Genomic DNA, 20,052 nt, shown 5'->3' with positions numbered 1-20,052 from the left:
AAGTCCACCGCTAACATAATCATCAACCTTTAGGATGGTAATAGTATCTTCTCTATAATCTATACTCGTATTAATATTTGTATACAATAGAGTATAACTTAGTAAAAAACACACTCATTTATCATCTCAAACGTCGATAATTCAGTTCTCGACCTCTTAAACTTGATGTGACTATGTTTGAATCCACTTAAACGAACATGGTAGGGTGATCGGAACAGTTATTTCAATATCGAAAGCAATGATACGAACTTAAAAAAAAAAAAAAAAAAAAAAAAAAAAAAAAAAAAAAAAAAAAAAAAAAAAAAAAAAAAACCAACCCATCAAAATATAAATCCACAATCCATAGTTGTCTCCCTCCATTTCCACTCTCCATCCTTTTAAAGACTATTCCTTCTCTAATCTCTAATGGCTTGTTGCTGAAATTCAAATCCCTTCCCCTGTCCTCCACCCTCCTCTCTTGACCTCGTGTAAATCGATTTCTAAATTTCATTTCAGTTCTTAACTCTGTTCCTTTTTGTTAATCAATTAATCGTACCTGATTTGGTTTAGATTGGATGTAATTATCTCTCGATGTGTTATTGATGTTCATCAATCGTACCTGGTTTTCTCTTGATTGGATTTGTATCGCTGTGATTTTCCGATGAATCGTTTCTTCTGGAATTTGGACGAGCATGTCGAACATTCCGACTTCGATTTCTGAAATCTGCCTCACCATGTCCACCGCCGATCCTTTGCCGTTTTCTTAATTGTTTTGATGTTCTTGATTTTCCTCTTTCTGCTCTTCGGTTTTCCTCGTTTTTATCGCCGCGATGAGACGAATCAGAGGATTGAAACTCGGCAAACACATCCGGCGGATCTCGAATTGGATTCTCCAGAGACGACGGCGGAGGCGATCTGGATATTCCTTGTTATCCTCCGGATGTTCATCCAAGCCGATCGCCAGGCTGTTAAGTTGGGGAAGGCGATTGGCGGACGGAGCGAAATCGATCTGTTCGAGTAGAAGGAGATTGAGTTACGTACCGGTAGATCGCGATACGCAAGAGAAATCCACTACGGTTCCGAAAGGTCACCTGGCCGTCTACATCGGCCAGAACGACGGCGAGTTTCACCGAGTTCTGGTGCCGGTGATCTACTTCAACCATCCTCTGTTCGAACAGCTTCTGAAAGAGGCAGAGAAGGAATACGGATTTCAACATCAAGGTGGAATCACAATTCCTTGTCCGTACTCCGAGTTCGAGAACGTTCAGTCAAGAATTAAGTTCGGCTCCCCTCGCCGGAGACCGCCATGGAAGAAGCTCGGTTGTTACAGACGTTAATTCGATTTTCCGACGACGCCGATGATTCCAAATTCCAGAGGATAGTGACAGTTGAAGACTTCCCCTCATTTATTAGATAATTTTTTTTCTTTGGATAAATTACATTTTTATTCAACATATTTTTTTTTACGATTTAGTGATAAAAATTGTATATTTATATTTTTTCCTAAATAGAATAAAACAAATGAAAATATAAATATTCACTAATATGAGTTGGGGTATATATATATATATATATATATATACACATATAAATATAAAATTAAGTATAATTAGAACAACCATGGTATTTTATTTGGTTATGTTTCGTTTTCCTCTCTAGATCTCACAATGCACTCCATCTCGGGTCATTGTCTGACTCTAATACTATTTGTAACAGTTAAAATTCATTGCTAGTAGATATTATCTTGCTTTGGCCTGGGTTATTGTCTGGCTCTAATAATATTTATAACTATAACTGTTAAAATCCATTGCTAATAGATATGGTCTGATTTGGCTCGAGGTCATTGTCTGACTCTAATATTATTTATAACCGTTAAAATCCATTGCTAGTATAGTCGAGCACATTACAATACACCACAGTCAACCTAAAATGTTCTTAATTTTTATTTATTTTCAAATGCCTTTATTTTCTTCAAAAAAATTTTACGAAAGAAAAACGTTGGGGGTTTGAACCCTCTTGAAATCTCTGTTCCGCCGCGAAGCTCTCCAGGGAGCAACCAGTAATGGCGGCGAACTCTTCGGTAAGCTACAAGAAGACTTGTGTTCCTGTCAATCGATCTCACTTCTTTAGACCTTTGATGATTTCAATATTTTTCTTTTGTATTTTCCTCACCGTTTACGGAACTCTAGAGTCCGGCTTTCGAAAACTTTCGGTTGTTTGGATCAGCGGAAGACGAGAAGCCCAATCCGGGTTTATCCTTGGGTTTCCTCGACTCTCAACAACCTCCACTTCCACCTCCACCTCCTTGCCTCGAAGTTCTTTCTTCTGAGGTATTATTTCGTGCATCTTTGTTTTCCTTTTGTTTACTTTTCAGTTTGAATTATTCAACTATTCCCTTCGATTACTTGGTATTGCGATAGAGAATTTGGATTTGGCTATGATTACGGTTTGTGCAGGTGTGTTATCTTGCTGAAATTTCAGTGTTCGAATGATTTACTGTTGTAGGTTTGTTCTTCCGTTAAATACAATGTGGAGCCAGTGACAGTGGGTGAAATTACCATGTTTAAGGTAAAGGTTATTGCTTATTTCGGTCCTTTTGATAACCATTTAGTTTTTAGTTTCTGGAAATTGTGCTTGTTTTCTCATATTTTCTGTGCAAACACTCAATGAAATCTAAAAGCAAAAACAGTTTTTTTTTTCAAAACTACTCTTTTTAGTATTTTTTAGCTTGAATTTTGAAAACATTCTTAAAACATAGTAACCAATGGACGAAAGCAGTGTTTATAGGCTTAGTTTTCAAAAATGAAAAACCAAAAACCAAATAATTATGAAACGAGACCTTATTTGTTTGTTTTTTTTCCAGTAGAATCAGAGAGGTGGAATAATATGTAAAGATGCCTCGAAACCTGGTTAACTAATGATTTTCTGTTTTCGAACTCTAATTCATATGATGTGTTTCTTTGTTTTGTTACTCATTTTTTTTATAACCATGAACAATTTCAAATTCTGAGCCAAAATTTAAAGTGGTTATTTTATTTTTTTCGTTTTTTCATTTGGCTTAGAATTCTAGTGTGTTTCCAAAGGAGTTGAAGAACAGAAGTTGTCTAATTTTTAAAAATAGGAAATGAAAATTTTGAGTTTTGACCCAAAAGGGAGATCGTACACGTAACAATGTGGCCATTTAACTTGGAAAGAAAGTTGCGAGTTGTTTTCTCTGATTTTTCTAGCTTTGTTATCTACAAATTTCTGTTCAAAGTACAGAAGTGTTCTTAGTGCTGTTAATTCTTAACTTTTATAGGGGCGGGTCAGCACGCAGGAGGTTTTCTCCTTGTCCAACTCTGATTTAGTTCCTGGTAAATATGAAGGTAATTGAGTATCTAATTAGTACTTCTCTGGTTACTCTGCCCTCTCTCAGATCTCTGGTTTTCATGTTGGAAAATGATGTATCTGACGGCAACATGTATGCATATGCATGTATTTTGTGGGTTGTAGGGGGGCTTAAATTATGGGAAGGCGCATTGGATCTTGTCAAAGCTCTCTGTGGAGAGGTTGAAAATGGTCATTTGTCATTTGCTGGGAAGCGAGTTTTAGAGGTGGGCATCTTGATATTCAGGTGATTATATACTGAGATTGTAGGCGAACTCATCTGCATACTAAAAAATGTTGTTAGAGCATTTTGTTCGTTCATATGTGGATAGGCGGCTTATAGAACTCCATATTCAAAGTTGCGATTGGATCTATTCATTAAAAAGAGATAATATTGTAGAAATTTAGCATCAATATATAACAATATTTATTTACTGTGTTGCAGACTTGCTATTAATTGAACTTTAGTTGATGATTATGAAAAGTTTCATATTCAAGCGAGTTATCATCTATATCATTTTCTACAATGAAGTTTAAGTGCATGTTTGACACCCAGTTTTTCATGCAATCCGTCAAATCTTCATAAAAAATTGCTCATGAAATATTTCTATATTAGAACAGTGTTCTGACGTTCTAATTCTTATTATGATCTTCTATATGCATTCTTTTTCCTTTATTAAATCGAGATTTTAATCAAATTCACACGCAAGGAACTCGACTATTTTACATGTGTTTAATTTCCTAGTTTTTGAGTATGGGATTGTTTTCTTTTCTTGATGTTTGTTGGTAAGGACCTTTAGATGCCCGTATTGCGTTGCAGTGTGTCCAATATTCTCTATATTTTAAAAGGAAGCATCTTCTTGACATACATAAAGTCTAGTTCTCTTCCTCATTGACTTTGTCTATATGCTTTCAGCTTGGATGTGGCCATGGTCTTCCTGGTATTTATGCATGCCTGGAGGTAAATTTATTCTTCTGTTTTGTTTCATTAAATTTGTAGATTAAATGCCGGAAAACCTCTATGGTTCTTTACATTCCTTAACACTACCCTTCCTTGCTCGTTAGGATGCAGCTGCAGTACATTTCCAGGATTTCAATGCCGAAGTCCTGAGATACCTTACCATTCCAAATGTCACTGCAAACCTTACAAAAAAGGCAGCTTTGCCAACTAATCCAACTGAATCTGATGCTGGATCAGCAGCTCGTTACTTCGCTGGTGATTGGAGTGAAATGCATAAAATTCTGCCGTTTGCGTCTGACGACAAGGAGAAGCTAAGTGAAAATTTCAATGGCTATGACATTGTTTTAATGGCGGAGACCGTTTATTCTCTTTCTACACTTAAAACTCTCTATAAACTTATCACACAGGTAGAACTTATACAGATGTTTATCTACTTTTGTATCATTATAACTTTAACGCAATCTTTTTTATTTATTATAATTTTTGATGTAATGTTTTATTTCCATTATTACCCTGCATCATTATCTAATGTATTTTTCAACACTTTAATAGTGTTTGAGCCGTCCTCATGGAGTTGTATACATGGCTGGAAAAAAGCATTACTTTGGAGTAGGAGGAGGAACCCGACGCTTTCTCTCTGTGTTAGAAAAAGAAGGTAAGCTGGTCGTACACAATTTCGGATAAAATTATGCTTAAACATTATACTTCTTCCTGATTGGACGAATGAGAACTAAGTTAAAATGAATTTGATATTCTTGAGGGGTCTTCCATGAATTCGTTATACACATTGCTAGCCTAAAATATCATGAGTGATGAATTTCTTGTGAGTCATTGGCTGATTTAAGACGAATGATTCTTTTTTTTTAATTTTTTTTCTTTCTAATTTTAACTTTTTTATGAAGCAGTGAATCATTTCATTGATATGCTAAAATTTACAAAAAATAAAAAAAAAAAAAAAAAAGAAAAAAGAAAAAAGAAAAGAAAAGAAAAGAAAAGAAAGAGAGACCTATGAGACCCCACGTAGGTTGGAGAGGGGAATAAATCATCCTTTATAAGGGTGTGGAAACCTCTCCCCAACAGACGCATTTTAAAATCCGTGAGGTTGATGGTGATACGTAACGCGCCAAATCTAGCAATATCAACTAGCGGGAGACTTGGACTATTACAAGACCCTACCCAATGAATTACAAGAAGAGGATTTGAATTGCACCCAACTAGAGTTCAAGAAAGGTTTGAATGTGTTTCCACGTTTAAGAAGATACGAGATTTAAGAGGAATCACTATCTGACTTATTCTGTGATTATATGGTTTGAGAACTAGAATTATAGGTTTGTTTCCCTACAAAGTTTCCATTAATTTCAGATGGGTTTATGATTCAATCACTTTTTGAAGGGAATGATTTGTTTAATTGACTGTTTATCTTATGGCCTTACAGGTGAAATGGTTTCCAAACTGATTGCAGAAGTTGCTGATGGTTCGTCTAACGTTAGAGAAGTGTGGAAGATCTCATTGAAATAGGTTAGAAATCCTAATCTTTCACTGAAAAGTTTTCTTTCGTTACTGGTACATGCCTGCATGAAAGTAATTCTTGTTCATGTTTTGGGATTTCACCTTTCCACAAAGAACAACCTTTCTTCTACAAAACTTCTCAAATGATCAAATATCTTCTATTTTGTTTTCTCTCTTTTTTAGGCAAAAATAAATTAAATTAATATAACCCAATTATAATCCTTGCAGAAGGAGTGCATTAGGGATGGTTTATGCAAATGATCACTGGAACGAAAGCATTCTGTATTTCTCTCCTTTGTCGAGTTCGTATCTGAAAATTATGGATCAAATCTTTTTTGGGAAGTTGAACACTGTGTTGTGTGCTCCCTTTGTTGGAAAGTATCTCATAGTTTCTTAAAGAATATTACATGCTCTAACTGTGATGAGTGGATGGATATGTCTTAGCAAAATCCTGGAAAAGAACTAAATGGATCCTTAGGTACACACGATACTTCATGAACATCCCTTGTATCTTATCTGAGGATAATATTTATGAATGAATTTTGCGGTTGATATGGTCAAAGAAGATCATCAATAGGGTATGCGTTTAAGCTATGAAATATTATTGGCCCCAAATTCAGCTTATTATAGCCCATCAACACTCAAAGCAGCTGAGCACATAGAATTGGAGCCTTGGGAGTGCCTACTTAAGCTATGCTCAATTGGTATTTAAGGGATCATCCATGATTCGACATTTTGTTAGAACATGATTAGAGGTTTGAATTGCTATCACTACATGTTTGAACTTGAAAAAAAAATGAAGTTGAAGAAGTGAGTAAAATGACAAACTTGTGAGATCGGACGGACTTTGAACTTCTAGCTTTTGATTGATGATACAATACATAGTCATATTTCAAGTTGGTGATAGCCATATTAATTATGGGATGAAAAGTTCAAGAGGATCCATAGAGATTGAAGGACATTATATCAAAAAGTTTTATATAGTTTTCTTAAAATGACGAATTTTCTTACCACAGTCTGAATGAATGAACTATATAATTGGTGTTCTCTCATATCTTCTCATTTTCAGAAGGGTGTATATTCAACTTGACAATTTGGACCAATCCAACCTAAAGGTTAAGTTGGGTTGGATTAGTATTTTGGGTAGGGTTGGGTTCATTTTCTGAACTCGAACTGAATCGGTTTGGTTTTGTGTTCGTGGGGCAAAACCTTCGGATTGACCTAAGCCAAATAAAAATGTATAAATAACAAAACTAGATAGGTTCTAGTATCCAATAAATATTTTTCTCGGTATACTTGTACGAATCAAGTAACTCGATCACACGGGTAAATAATGATAAATTATGTTTTAACCAAAAAGAAACATTAGTTTTTTTCTTTTAATGAAAAAGTACATTAAAAAGTGAAAAATCCCAACAAGTTCCGATAAGATTAGGTAAGATGTTGGCTCACTTTACATCCTGGACAACATGATATCCAACCAAACATCTCTTACATTTCTCATCTCATTTGCTAAAAGAAAAAAAGATTGAGATCACAAACACCATTAATTCATAATCAAATCCCTCAATCAACCAACAACAACACAAGAAGATGATAAAAAGAGGAGGAAAAACGGTTAGAAATTCTTCGACCCATCAATCGTCAGACCTACAACGATATATCTTAGAGCAGCCTCGATTGTAAGGATTAGCTGGCGGAGGAGCGCAGCTCCCGCTTCTAGTGTAAGGTTGGCCACCGCCACCACCATCACAAGCTGGGTGATCCTTCTTCAAAGCTCCAATAGAGATATATTTCTTTTGCTGTGCAAGAAACCTTCGACTTATCTCCGACTCCATCAACGTCTCTTCTTCACCACCACACTCAGCTATGGAGCCATTGCAAGAGTGCGTCGACAAAGCTCGAACGAGACAAAGATCTTGAACGAGGAGGAGAAAGAGAAGGAGAAGAAAGGAAGATTGTAAAGGAGTTGGGTTGCTTGAGATTCTTGTTCTCATGTTGTTGCTATGAGTTTGATGAACTCTTTTTTGCCTTTGGTTCCTTTATAGATATTATTCCTTAGAATAATTCTTTTTGCTATAAATTTTTGTGATCGGGAAAAAGAATAGAGAAAAAAAATGCATTAGTGGAAGAAGCATTAGTGGGAATTAAAGGGTCCATACTTCATAAAAAAATCATAACCAATTGCTTTTGAGTATTTGTTTTTCATTTTTTTTATAATTTTTTTGGGAAACATTTAAAATGAGGGAGTAGGTGAGTCGTTACCCATATATTATTTCAAACCTTTTCGAGTTTTGAGTTGGTTGGGTTCGTGACCCGAATAATTCGAACAGAGTTCACAACTCAACTTGAAGTTTAGGTTGGATTGTCGGGTTGTTGCATTAATCACTAAAACATTCATAAGTCATAACGCATCATTAACATTAATCACGAAGGTCAAATATTTTTGATCTTCATAATAATTTCAAAAGTAAGGTAAGATTGAGTTGGGTTGGTCGAATTGACCCGACAAAAAAATGTTAACCTAGCCTAACATTTATGGTTTGAGTTAGAATGTCTGGATTGGTTGGATTCTCGGGTCATATGAGTTCCGTTAGTCGAGGAGTACCAATTAACCTTCATATAAGATCGTGGAAGTAAATGAATAAAAAATGACTTACGTAAATGTTTTCAACTTAATTGATAGAAACGTGTTTTGAAGTTTATATCGATAAATTTTAAGAGTTTGGAAAGATTAGAAAAACGTTGGAAGCGAAACATAGCATTTAACTTTTAGGGTGGAAGTGTGGATGGCATTATTATTGAGTGGAACCAAAGAATTCAAAAGGACCAATTATATCATATGAACTCGTGGGATCTTTGGAACGGTTTGGCCCACCGACTTTTTAAGTATGCACATTTATAAAAAAAAGTTATTAGTTTTAACGTCTCATGCCTAAGATTTAGATAAGAATTCAGAATTTAGATCTGGCACCTATGTGTCCCGACATTTTCTTGCGACAGTGTCACGTTACTGTTGGCTTATTGGCCCTTGATCTCACATTAATTAATTTCAATGAATTAATTATTGATGTTTTGATGATAACAAACCTACTTTTAATTATTAACTATTTTCAGTTTTTTGAACTGTCCACAGTATAAGGTCGGGAATAACGATTACAACAACTTTTCAATTACTCAAATCAGAGCTAAAACGAAGAAATTAGAGTCGAGACAACATACCCGACGTGATGATGTGGCAACAAAATCAAAATGATGGACAAATCAAAATATATCAAAGTATGACATTTATAATATTGGAAGAGTAACACATGGTGGAGTTTTTCTTATTATTACATTTCTAAATAAAATTATTTTTACAAATATAAATTTGAATATAACCGTTACTCACATCGAATTTTATTATTACTATATTATATTATTATATTATTATATTTTAAAATTTTGGTAGTTACTCACATCATTTTTATTATTATTATATTATTATATTTATAATAAATTTTGAATTACATTTTACCGTTACTCACATAACTTTTTATTATTATTATATTATATTACTATTATATTAAAATTTTGAAATAAATGAATTTAGAAAATTTTCTTACTTAATTACTTTTAATCTCCACCTTCCATTATTCCTAACACAATCCAATGGTCAATATTCAATCCTACATTTTGCCACTTTTCTCCTCTATATAAACTCATCTTCCCCACATTTTTAAAATATACAACTTACATACATTCTTCAATCCTCATTTGTTCAAAGTCTCCATTGTTTATTGCTCTCTCCAAGCTTACAAGTTTATTTCTTTTCATCTTATTCTTGAGAGGGATTATTATTATATTGTGAGGAAATAGTTGTCAGTATCCCAAATTGTAAATCTACTCTTTGAGAGAGTTGTGGTGTGTTATTATCAAACTCAAATACTTGTATCGGTTTGATCCTGCGTCATTGAAAGGATTGAGTTTGCTCTTGAACTCGTAAAAAGAGCGGTGTTCCGGTTTGGCTCTGATCCGTGGAAAGAGTCGGAAAAGTTCTTTATTCAAATTCCCAAGAGGCGCTTGGGGAGTGGAGTAGGTCGAGTTTGACCGAACCACTATAAAACTACGGTGTCATTTTCTCTAACTCTTTCCTATTTAATTTCAAGATTATTATTATGTTTATTGCATGTTCTACTTGATTATTGTTTTGACTTGAATTATTTTGCTTTAGTAATTATCATCTTCTACTTATTTGTAAAAAGTTTTATCATTAGAAAAATTAATCAAGTTTAAACACTTTTATCGTTAAAACCCTATTCACCCCCCCTCTAGGGTTGCCATACCGATCCAACAATTGGTATCAGAGCCAGGTTGCTCCTATAGATTTTTTATCTAAACTTTATTGTTCGAGCTTATGGCAAACCTACGTGTTAAAAATGGTTTTAGTGAAGGACAATCAACTTCTAGGCCACCTTATTTTGATGGAACAAATTATACATGTTGGAAAGCTAGGATGAAAATTTATTTGCAATCCGTTGATTATCAATTGTGGTTAAATGTTAGTAATGGTCCTTACATTCCAATAAAAATTGTTAATAATATTGAGGTGCCTAAATTAGAAAATGAATTTGATGAGCATGATATGAAAAAATGTTCTTTGAATGCTAGTGCTATCAATTGTCTGTATTGTGCCTTAAGTAATGATGAATTTAATAGAGTATGTATGTGTTCTTCGGCATATGAAATTTGGAAAACTCTTGAAGTAACTCATGAGGGAACCAATCAAGTTAAAGAAACAAAAATTAGCATGTTAGTTCATAATTATGAACTATTTAAAATGGAGGAAAATGAACCTATTGGTGATATGTTTACTAGATTTACTAATATTTTAAATGCTTTGAAAAATCTTGGAAAAGTATATTCTACCTCCGAAAATGTAAGAAAAATTCTTAGGTCTCTGCCTAAAAGTTGGGAGGCAAAAGTGACGGCGATTCAAGAAGCAAAGGATCTCACAAAGCTTCCTTTGGATGAACTCATTGGTTCTCTCATGACACATGAGATTACCATGAACGGGCACATGGAAGAAGAATCCAAAAAGAAGAAAAGTATAGCCCTAAAATCCATCAAAGTTGACTCTGAAGATGAGGACGTCCTTGATGAAGATGATGTCGCCTACTTCACACGTAAGTATAAAAATTTTATTAAAAGGAAGAAACAATTAAAAAAACATTTCACAAATCAAAAAGAGTCAAAAGGTGAAAAGAGCAAAAACGATGAGGTAATATGTTATGAATGTAAAAAGCCGGGTCATATAAGAACGGATTGTCCTCTCCTCAAATCATCTAAGAAATCCAAGAAGAAAGCAATGAAGGCTACTTGGGATGATAGTGATGAAAGTGCAAGTGGAAGTGATGAAGAAGTTGCAAATTTTTGCTTCATGGCTCATAGTGACAAAGAGGATGAACAAGAAGATGAACAAGAAGATGAGGTAACTCTTGAATCTCTTTCTTATCATGAATTATTTAAACTTGTTGATGAGATGACAATTGATTTAGAAAAACTTAGTTCAAAGTATGTTGTGCTTAAAAAGAAATATAAGACTTCAATTATTGAAAATAAGTCTTTGCTAAATGAAATTTCTTGCTTGAAGGAGAAGGATCATAATATTGTTAAAATTGATGTACCTTGTGAAAAGCATGTATTTGATTGTGATGAGAAAAATGCATTAATTGATAAAGTCAAGACTCTTGAGCATGATTGTGGTGAAAAAGATAAATTAATTAAATTGCTCAAAGAGAATGAATCAAATAATTTGCAAGAACTTGGTAGGGCTAAGGAATCTATTAAAATGTTAACAATAGGTGCTCAAAAATTAGATAAAATACTTGAAGGAGGTAAGTCATATGGTGATAAAAGAGGATTAGGCTATATTGATGAATGTTCTACACCTTCAAGTTCTAAAACAATCTTTGTTAAAGCATCCCCTATCTTGCCTAAATCTAACACATGTAAATTTGTATCTAAGTATGATAAATCTAGATTTGTGCCTATATGTCATTATTGTGGTGTTGAAGGTTATATTAGACCTAAGTGCTTTAAATTGAAAAATTCTCAAAATATTCATTTAGGAAGAAAAGTTTCTCAAAATACAAAGTTTAACAATGTTTTAGAAAATAATTTTTCGAATAAAAATAGAATACACAAATTTAGTCCAAGAAATAAATTCTTGCATAATGTCGTTTGTTTCTCGTGTGGTAAGTTTGGACATAAAGATTATTCTTGTTACTTATCTAAATACAATGTCTTTAATATGAATGCAAATATGAAATGGATTCCTAAATTTGTGAATACTAACTTTCTAGGACCCAAACAAGTATGGGTACCAAAAGGTCAATTTTGAATATCTTTGTTTTTAGGTTTGTTTGAAAGCCTCCAAGAAAAATAAGTGGTACTTGGATAGTGGTTGCTCAAGACACATGACGGGTAATCCATCCAAGTTTGTCAATCTTTCCAAGAAGGATGGTGGCTTAGTAACCTTTGGTGATAACAAGAAGGGTAAAATAATTGGTAAGGGTACTATAGGTAATGACTCTTGTACTCTCATTAAAAATGTATTGTTAGTTGATGGTTTAAAGCATGACTTACTTAGCATTAGTCAATTATGTGATAAAGGTTTTAGAGTTGTATTTGATAAGAATAATTGCATAATTGAAAATGCTAGTGATAGAAAAGTTTTGTTTGTAGGAAATAGAGACGATAATGTGTATACTATTGATTTGAATGATTGTCCTACAAATGATAAATGTCTTTCGGTTTTGCTTGATAACTCTTGGCTATGGCATAGAAGACTAGGACATGCTAGTATGTACTTGATTTCAAATATTTCAAAAAATTCATTAGTGAGAGGTCTCCCTCAACTTAAATTTGAAAAAGATAAAATTTGTGACGCTTGTCAAATGGGTAAGCAAACTAAGTCTTCTTTCAAATCTAAAAATATGATTTCTACTACTAGACCTCTTCAACTACTCCATATAGACTTATTTGGCCCTTCTAAAATAGCTAGGTATGGAGGAAATTATTATGCTTTTGTGATAGTGGATGATTTTTCAAGATTTACTTGGGTTTTGATGATAAAACATAAGAATGATGTTTTGAAAAGATTTGCTAGTTTTGTAAAAAGAGTTCAAAATGAAAAAGGGTTTTTAATTACTAAAATTAGGAGTGACCATGGGGGAGAATTTAACAGTGTTGCCTTTGAAAAATTTTGTGAAGATAATGGTTTTTCTCATGACTTCTCCTCTCCAAGGACTCCTCAACAAAACGGTGTGGTTGAAAGGAAAAATCGTACTTTACAAGAATTTGCTAGATCAATGTTAAATGAGTATGATTTACCTAAATATTTTTGGGCGGAAGCCGTTAATACCGCTTGCTATATTTTAAATAGAGTTTTAATTAGACCTTCATTAAATAAAACTCCTTATGAACTCTGGCATAACAAAATTCCAAATGTTGGGTATTTCAAAGTTTTTGGTTGTAAATGTTTTATTTTGAACAACAAAGAAAAGCTTGGAAAGTTTGATTCAAAAACGGATATTGGTATTTTTCTTGGCTATTCATCTACTAGTAAAGCTTATAGAATTTTCAATAAGAGAACTTTAGTTATTGAAGAATCTATGCATGTAGTATTTGATGAATCTTGCAATAATATTTCTAATGAGTCTATTTGTAGTGATGATTTAGAAAGAAATTTTGGAGATTTACTCGTTAGTGACAACGGCAAAGAAATTGTTACGAGTAAAGAAGAGATGAGCTTAAAGGAAGAAGGTTCTTCATCAATGCCAAAAGAATGGAGGTATGCCTTGTCTCATCCCAAGGACTTGATTCTTGGTGATCTCGAACAAGGTGTGAAAACTCGCTCTTCTATTAATTTATTTAATAATCTTGCTTTTGTTTCTCAAATTGAACCAAAAAGTCTTAAGGATGCCGAAAATGATGAGTTTTGGATTTTAGCCATGCAAGAAGAGCTAAATCAATTTGAAAGGAACAAAGTTTGGGAATTAGTCCATAGGCCATCTAATACTTCTATTATTGGAACCAAATGGGTTTTTAGAAATAAAATGGATGAAAATGGGAATATCATTAGAAATAAAGCTAGGCTTGTAGCTCAAGGTTATTGTCAAGAGGAAGGCATAGATTATGAAGAAACTTTTGCACCCGTTGCTAGATTAGAAGCTATTAGAATGTTACTTGCTTTTGCTTATTACAAAAATTTTGTATTATATCAAATGGATGTGAAAAGTGCATTTTTGAATGGTTATATTATGGAGGAAGTTTATGTAGAACAACCTCCCGGATTTGAAAATGTAGAATTTCCTCATCATGTCTATAAGTTGAAAAAGGCTCTTTATGGCTTAAAACAAGCTCCAAGAGCTTGGTATGATAGACTTAGTAATTTTCTTATTGGGAATGATTTTAAAATGGGCAAACTCGACACTACACTCTTTATTAAGATTAAAGAAAACGATATGCTATTAGTGCAAATATATGTGGATGATATCATATTTGGTTCTACTAATCCTTCTTTATGTGAAGAATTTTCTAAATGTATGCATAGTGAGTTTGAGATGAGTATGATGGGAGAACTCAGTTTCTTTCTTGGACTTCAAATCAAACAACTCAAGAATGGTATCTTCATCAATCAAGAGAAATACACTAAAGATTTGCTCAAAAGATTCAAGTTCAATGGAGGTAAGATTGCAAGAACTCCCATGAGCACATCCACTAAGCTTGACAAGGATGAAAAAGGTAAAAGTGTGGATATTAAAGCTTATCGAGGTATGATTGGATCTTTACTTTACTTGACCGCTAGTAGACCCGATATTATGTTTAGTGTATGTCTTTGTGCTAGATTTCAATCTTGTCCTAAGGAATCTCATTTACATGCCGTTAAGAGAATATTTAAATATTTGCTTGGAACTATTGATCTAGGATTGTGGTATCCTAGAAATGTTGAATTTAAATTGGTAGGATATTCTGATGCGGATTTTGCCGGAAGCTTACTTGATCGTAAAAGTACTAGTGGAACTTGTCAATTTCTTGGTAGTTCCTTAGTTTCTTGGTTTAGTAAAAAGCAAAATTCGGTTGCCTTATCTACTACCGAAGCGGAATATATTGCGGTTGCTAGTTGCTGTGCTCAAATTCTTTGGATGAAACAAACTCTTTGTGATTTTGGATTAAAGTTTCATAGTGTGCCTATATTTTGTGATAATACAAGTGCTATTAATTTAACTAAAAATCCTATTCATCATTCTAGAACTAAACATATTGACATTAGACATCATTTTATTAGAGAGCATGTGCAAAATGGACATATTATTCTTGATTTTGTAAACTCTAATAATCAACTGGCCGATATTTTCACCAAGCCATTGAATGAAGAAATTTTTTGCAAAAATAGGCTTGAGCTTGGTATTATTCGTTGTGATATATCTTGAATTTTATAATTTTTGAATGCATGTTTTTAGGGGGAGCCATTATGTCATTATTAAATGCATTCTCTTTCAATTGTTCATTTTGATGATTACAAAGGGGGAGAAAATTAAGAAAAATATGTTCTAAATTTGTTATTTTATAATTTATGAATCATTTACTTGGTGTTTCATAATTTCTTGAGGCATTAATATAAGGGAGAATATGCTCTTGAGTGAAATTTATGATAATATATTAGTATGTAGTGATATTATTACATGGATGTTGTATTATTGGTTTTTATGAATTTTTCTTTAAATGATTTGTCATCATCAAAAAGGGGGATATTGTTGGCTTATTGGCCCTTGATCTCACATTAATTAATTTCAATGAATTAATTATTGATGTTTTGATGATAACAAACCTACTTTTAATTATTAACTATTTTCAGTTTTTTGAACTGTCCACAGTATAAGGTCGGGAATAACGATTACAACAACTTTTCAATTACTCAAATCAGAGCTAAAACGAAGAAATTAGAGTCGAGACAACATACCCGACGTGATGATGTGGCAACAAAATCAAAATGATGGACAAATCAAAATATATCAAAGTATGACATTTATAATATTGGAAGAGTAACACATGGTGGAGTTTTTCTTATTATTACATTTCTAAATAAAATTATTTTTACAAATATAAATTTGAATATAACCGTTACTCACATCGAATTTTATTATTACTATATTATATTATTATATTATTATATTTTAAAATTTTGGTAGTTACTCACATCATTTTTATTATTATTATATTATTATATTTATAATAAATTTTGAATTACATTTTACCGTTACTCACATAACTTTTTATTATTATTATATTATATTACTATTATATTAAAATTTTGAAATAAATGAATTTAGAAAATTTTCTTACTTAATTACTTTTAATCTCCACCTTCCATTATTCCTAACACAATCCAATGGTCAATATTCAATCCTACATTTTGCCACTTTTCTCCTCTATATAAACTCATCTTCCCCACATTTTTAAAATATACAACTTACATACATTCTTCAATCCTCATTTGTTCAAAGTCTCCATTGTTTATTGCTCTCTCCAAGCTTACAAGTTTATTTCTTTTCATCTTATTCTTGAGAGGGATTATTATTATATTGTGAGGAAATAGTTGTCAGTATCCCAAATTGTAAATCTACTCTTTGAGAGAGTTGTGGTGTGTTATTATCAAACTCAAATACTTGTATCGGTTTGATCCTGCGTCGTTGAAAGGATTGAGTTTGCTCTTGAACTCGTAAAAAGAGCGGTGTACCGGTTTGGCTCTGATCCGTGGAAAGAGTCGGAAAAGTTCTTTATTCAAATTCCCAAGAGGCGCTTGGGGAGTGGAGTAGGTCGAGTTTGACCGAACCACTATAAAACTACGGTGTCATTTTCTCTAACTCTTTCCTATTTAATTTCAAGATTATTATTATGTTTATTGCATGTTCTACTTGATTATTGTTTTGACTTGAATTATTTTGCTTTAGTAATTATCATCTTCTACTTATTTGTAAAAAGTTTTATCATTAGAAAAATTAATCAAGTTTAAACACTTTTATCGTTAAAACCCTATTCACCCCCCCTCTAGGGTTGCCATACCGATCCAACAGTTACTCCTTGCTTCTATGAATAAAGACTATCCCTATAGATCGACACGGGTCATTTCAACATGTTTTGTCTTCACTCACATGCTTCCTACGAAAATTTTTCAGAATGTCACATAATATGGAATTGCTCGCTTAATTTGGAGTTTTACAAATGAGCCAACCGAAAAAGGGGTGCATGTTACTAGTATAGATAGTAACTTCAATTTTCTTAAGCATTTTTAAAAAATTCTATCATTGGGATCTCTCAATTCATTGATGTATTCCTTCATTACTCGGGTATCACAATCTTCTTCTTTTCCCTTCAGTGGGTCAAACACTTGGAAGAATAGAGAATGTCCCAAACAATCGAGTGTATTTATGTCCAAGACTAAATAACTCCATAGTCTAAACAACTTTAGCTTTAAAATTAATGATAAATTCGGGTTGATTCAGTTCAACTTAATATAGAGAGGAACTCATAAACCAACCCACTTTATAAAGTTTTCGTTTATTTGAACAAAATTCAATCCAAATAAGTTAATAATGCCACCTAAGCTGTATAAGTTGAGTTAGGTTGTTCGAATTTTTTGAATAATCAAATTTTCTTGAACACTCGTAACTCAAATCGATCTAACGTAAACATTAAACTAAAAGTCTATGAAGATCATGTATGAACAATAGAAGTAATTAAGAGAAAAAACGAATATCTTTATTTTTCTTTATTATTATGCACTGCAATCATTTCAGAAGTGATCAAATTGATTAGGACACATTATTGATGAGGTGGGATTTGTTACATTATAAAACAATGGGGCGATTTCGTGATTTTGTTGAACAGGTATACAAAATTTAGGTGGGAGGAGTTTACGACTAATCGCATCCCCCTATAATACATTTTGGAGCGATTCAGGTCTGGCAGACGTAGACATGATTTCGTTGAATAGTCATACAAACAAAAAATACAATAGTAATGTAATACAATATGAAAACAAATAAAGAGTTTGGCGTGGCATGAGCATGCAGCCACGGACAACACGTCCTAAACGAGCATAACCGTGTCACTCAACATTTCAAATATTTTGATACATTAATTTATGAATTTATTGGGTCTTTAAAGTCAAAGAAACTAGAAAGTTTGAGTTAAAACGTTTAACCTAATCCATGCCTTAATTAAAGGTTGTAGTGGTTGTTTTCTTGCATCAGTACCCACCTAATCAAATGAGTATTATTATAGAATAATAATGAAGATTAAACTATAACCAATATTCTTGAGACTAACCCTTATGGCATCCATTATTGCATCATGTGTGACACTAAGCCTTCGCTTTAAATTGAGCTTAGTAGTGGCGAGATAGCTCAATTGGTAGCAATATCAATTTTTATATTTGTAACTCCGTTCTTCGAATTAACTCAACGCCATGGCTCTCTATGGAAAGTTGGAGACCGATATTGAAATTAGGGCTTCAGCAGAAAAGTTTCACGAAATAATTTATCAAAGACCTCACCATATATCCAATATTTGTTCAGACAAAATACAAGGCGTCGAGTTACACGAAGGCGAATGGGGCAAAGTTGGCACTATCCTCTATTGGCGCTACGTTCATGGTTTGTTCATTAATATTACATCTCTTCCAAACTTTCACTTTTTATCTTTTATCAGTTCAATTATAATTAACCAACGTTTTATGGATTAAACCCATATAGATGGAAAGAATTGTGTGGTGAAGACTGTAATGGAAGCGGTCGATGAGAAGAACAATTCATTCACTTGGAAAGTATTAGAGGGAGACCTTTTGAATGGCTGTAAGAGCTTCAGAATTAAAATCAAATCTATCCCAAAGGAGAAGGGAAGTGTGATTCATTGTGGTTTGGAATATGAGAAGCTTCATAAAGGAATTCCAGATTCTCATACTTTTCTTCAGCTTTGTGTTGATATCGCCAAAGACATTGATGCTTACCTTATGGGAGACATTAATGAAGGCTCATTTATAACCAAGGCATGACCAACAAACCACTCATAGCTCTTGGGTGGTGCTATTACTATGTTATGTTATGGAATAATAATTGGCAATTACTAGGTTGCTAATCGTAGTTTTATACTTAAATAAATATATTGTGTCGTGATTTAGCCTGTTCTATGTTACTATCACTCTGAAATACTATAATATATATAGATCTTTATATTCTTATAATAAAATGCGAATAAGGTTTATAATTTGGTGCAATAATTGTTAACGATATGCATTGTGTTTGAGCAATCCATTTTGTCGGATGACCTAGTGTATTCCGCTCATTATTTGACGTTCTTGAGCCATAAATCGCTATTAATGCATGATACAAAATCAACTTGTTATTCTCAATAATTTAAAACCATTCATTTCTGTATGTGGGATTTGAAACATTCAATTGAAATTCACATGTATAATCGGTTTGAAAATTAATCATGTATATATCAGGCATGAAGGAACATGAATCATTACTACGAGCGAAAAATTTATTTAAAATATTTCATAAACGATGTCATAGATTCATACCTTTCTAATAAATTCATTAAAACAACACGGTGAAAAAATTAATAACATGAATTTAAATATAAGAAAGTAAAATAAAGTAATACTCTAATCTAATCTAAGGGCCACAAAAGCAGCATGAATGCATTAACCATAACTTCGGTCTCATGGTAGTCATCATCTGTACAATCTTAAAGATAAGAGTAGCACGTGGCTTGAGGCTTTAAAAAATACCTAGTAAGTAACTCCACGGTTGGGGATGAAAAATGTGATCATTTGCAATATGGTGAGACTATCATTTCATAAAAACATCATGACATGGCCTTGGACTCCGCTTTCCAGTCCAAAAAAGGTTGGATGTGACACTCGAGTAAAGGAGGGGTACATAAATGAACTGAGATAACCTTTAAATGGGAGCGATTCTGAGAATAGGACGACTAAGAAAAATTTAAAAGAAATAAAAGCTACTATTCATACCAACAAGGTGCACTTGTCTTTTCGATGACTCAATCATAAGAACTTCATGGTTAAATGTTTCATGTGAGTGAAGACAAAACATGCTAGAAGGACTCGTGTTGGTCTATGAAGATAGTATCCAATCTTAAAAAGTGAGGAGTAGCGTAGCTCATTT

At 33.0% G+C, this 20,052-nt stretch overlaps 3 protein-coding genes across 7 annotated transcripts; all 3 read left to right on the top strand.

The window, feature by feature from the left end:
• Positions 1-432: 432 nt before the first annotated feature.
• On the top strand, positions 433-1,430 carry LOC111479483 (auxin-responsive protein SAUR36-like). The gene has a single exon (XM_023124181.1). The coding sequence runs from the start codon at positions 810-812 to the stop codon at positions 1,314-1,316; it is 507 nt and encodes a 168-aa protein (XP_022979949.1). The 5' UTR covers positions 433-809; the 3' UTR covers positions 1,317-1,430.
• Positions 1,431-1,950: 520 nt separating this feature from the next.
• LOC111479428 (histidine protein methyltransferase 1 homolog) lies at positions 1,951-7,958 on the top strand. 5 transcript variants are annotated; one of them, XM_023124096.1, is made up of 11 exons: positions 1,951-2,059; positions 2,169-2,309; positions 2,485-2,547; positions 3,278-3,344; positions 3,472-3,572; positions 4,262-4,306; positions 4,411-4,713; positions 4,859-4,961; positions 5,742-5,824; positions 6,885-6,888; positions 7,948-7,958. In XM_023124096.1, the coding sequence occupies exons 1-9, from the start codon at positions 2,042-2,044 to the stop codon at positions 5,822-5,824; spliced, it is 924 nt and encodes a 307-aa protein (XP_022979864.1). In that variant the 5' UTR covers positions 1,951-2,041; the 3' UTR covers positions 6,885-6,888; positions 7,948-7,958. The 5 variants fall into 5 exon arrangements, 3 of the variants coding, with proteins under 3 accessions (XP_022979864.1, XP_022979863.1, XP_022979862.1); XM_023124095.1 differs by lacking the exons at positions 6,885-6,888; positions 7,948-7,958 and adding an exon at positions 6,364-6,607; XM_023124094.1 differs by lacking the exons at positions 6,885-6,888; positions 7,948-7,958 and adding an exon at positions 6,044-6,607.
• A 10,318-nt stretch (positions 7,959-18,276) lies between these two features.
• LOC111479490 (MLP-like protein 43) lies at positions 18,277-19,109 on the top strand. The gene is made up of 2 exons (XM_023124187.1): positions 18,277-18,516; positions 18,616-19,109. Exons 1-2 carry the CDS (start codon positions 18,330-18,332, stop codon positions 18,912-18,914), a joined length of 486 nt encoding a protein of 161 aa, XP_022979955.1. The 5' UTR covers positions 18,277-18,329; the 3' UTR covers positions 18,915-19,109.
• Positions 19,110-20,052: the final 943 nt, after the last annotated feature.

The sequence above is a fragment of the Cucurbita maxima genome, unplaced genomic scaffold (assembly GCF_002738345.1).
Source record: "Cucurbita maxima cultivar Rimu unplaced genomic scaffold, Cmax_1.0 Cma_Scf00005, whole genome shotgun sequence".
NCBI lineage: Eukaryota > Viridiplantae > Streptophyta > Magnoliopsida > Cucurbitales > Cucurbitaceae > Cucurbita > Cucurbita maxima.
Note: the sequence above shows the minus strand (reverse complement) of the source record. Positions and strands in the feature narration are given on the sequence as shown.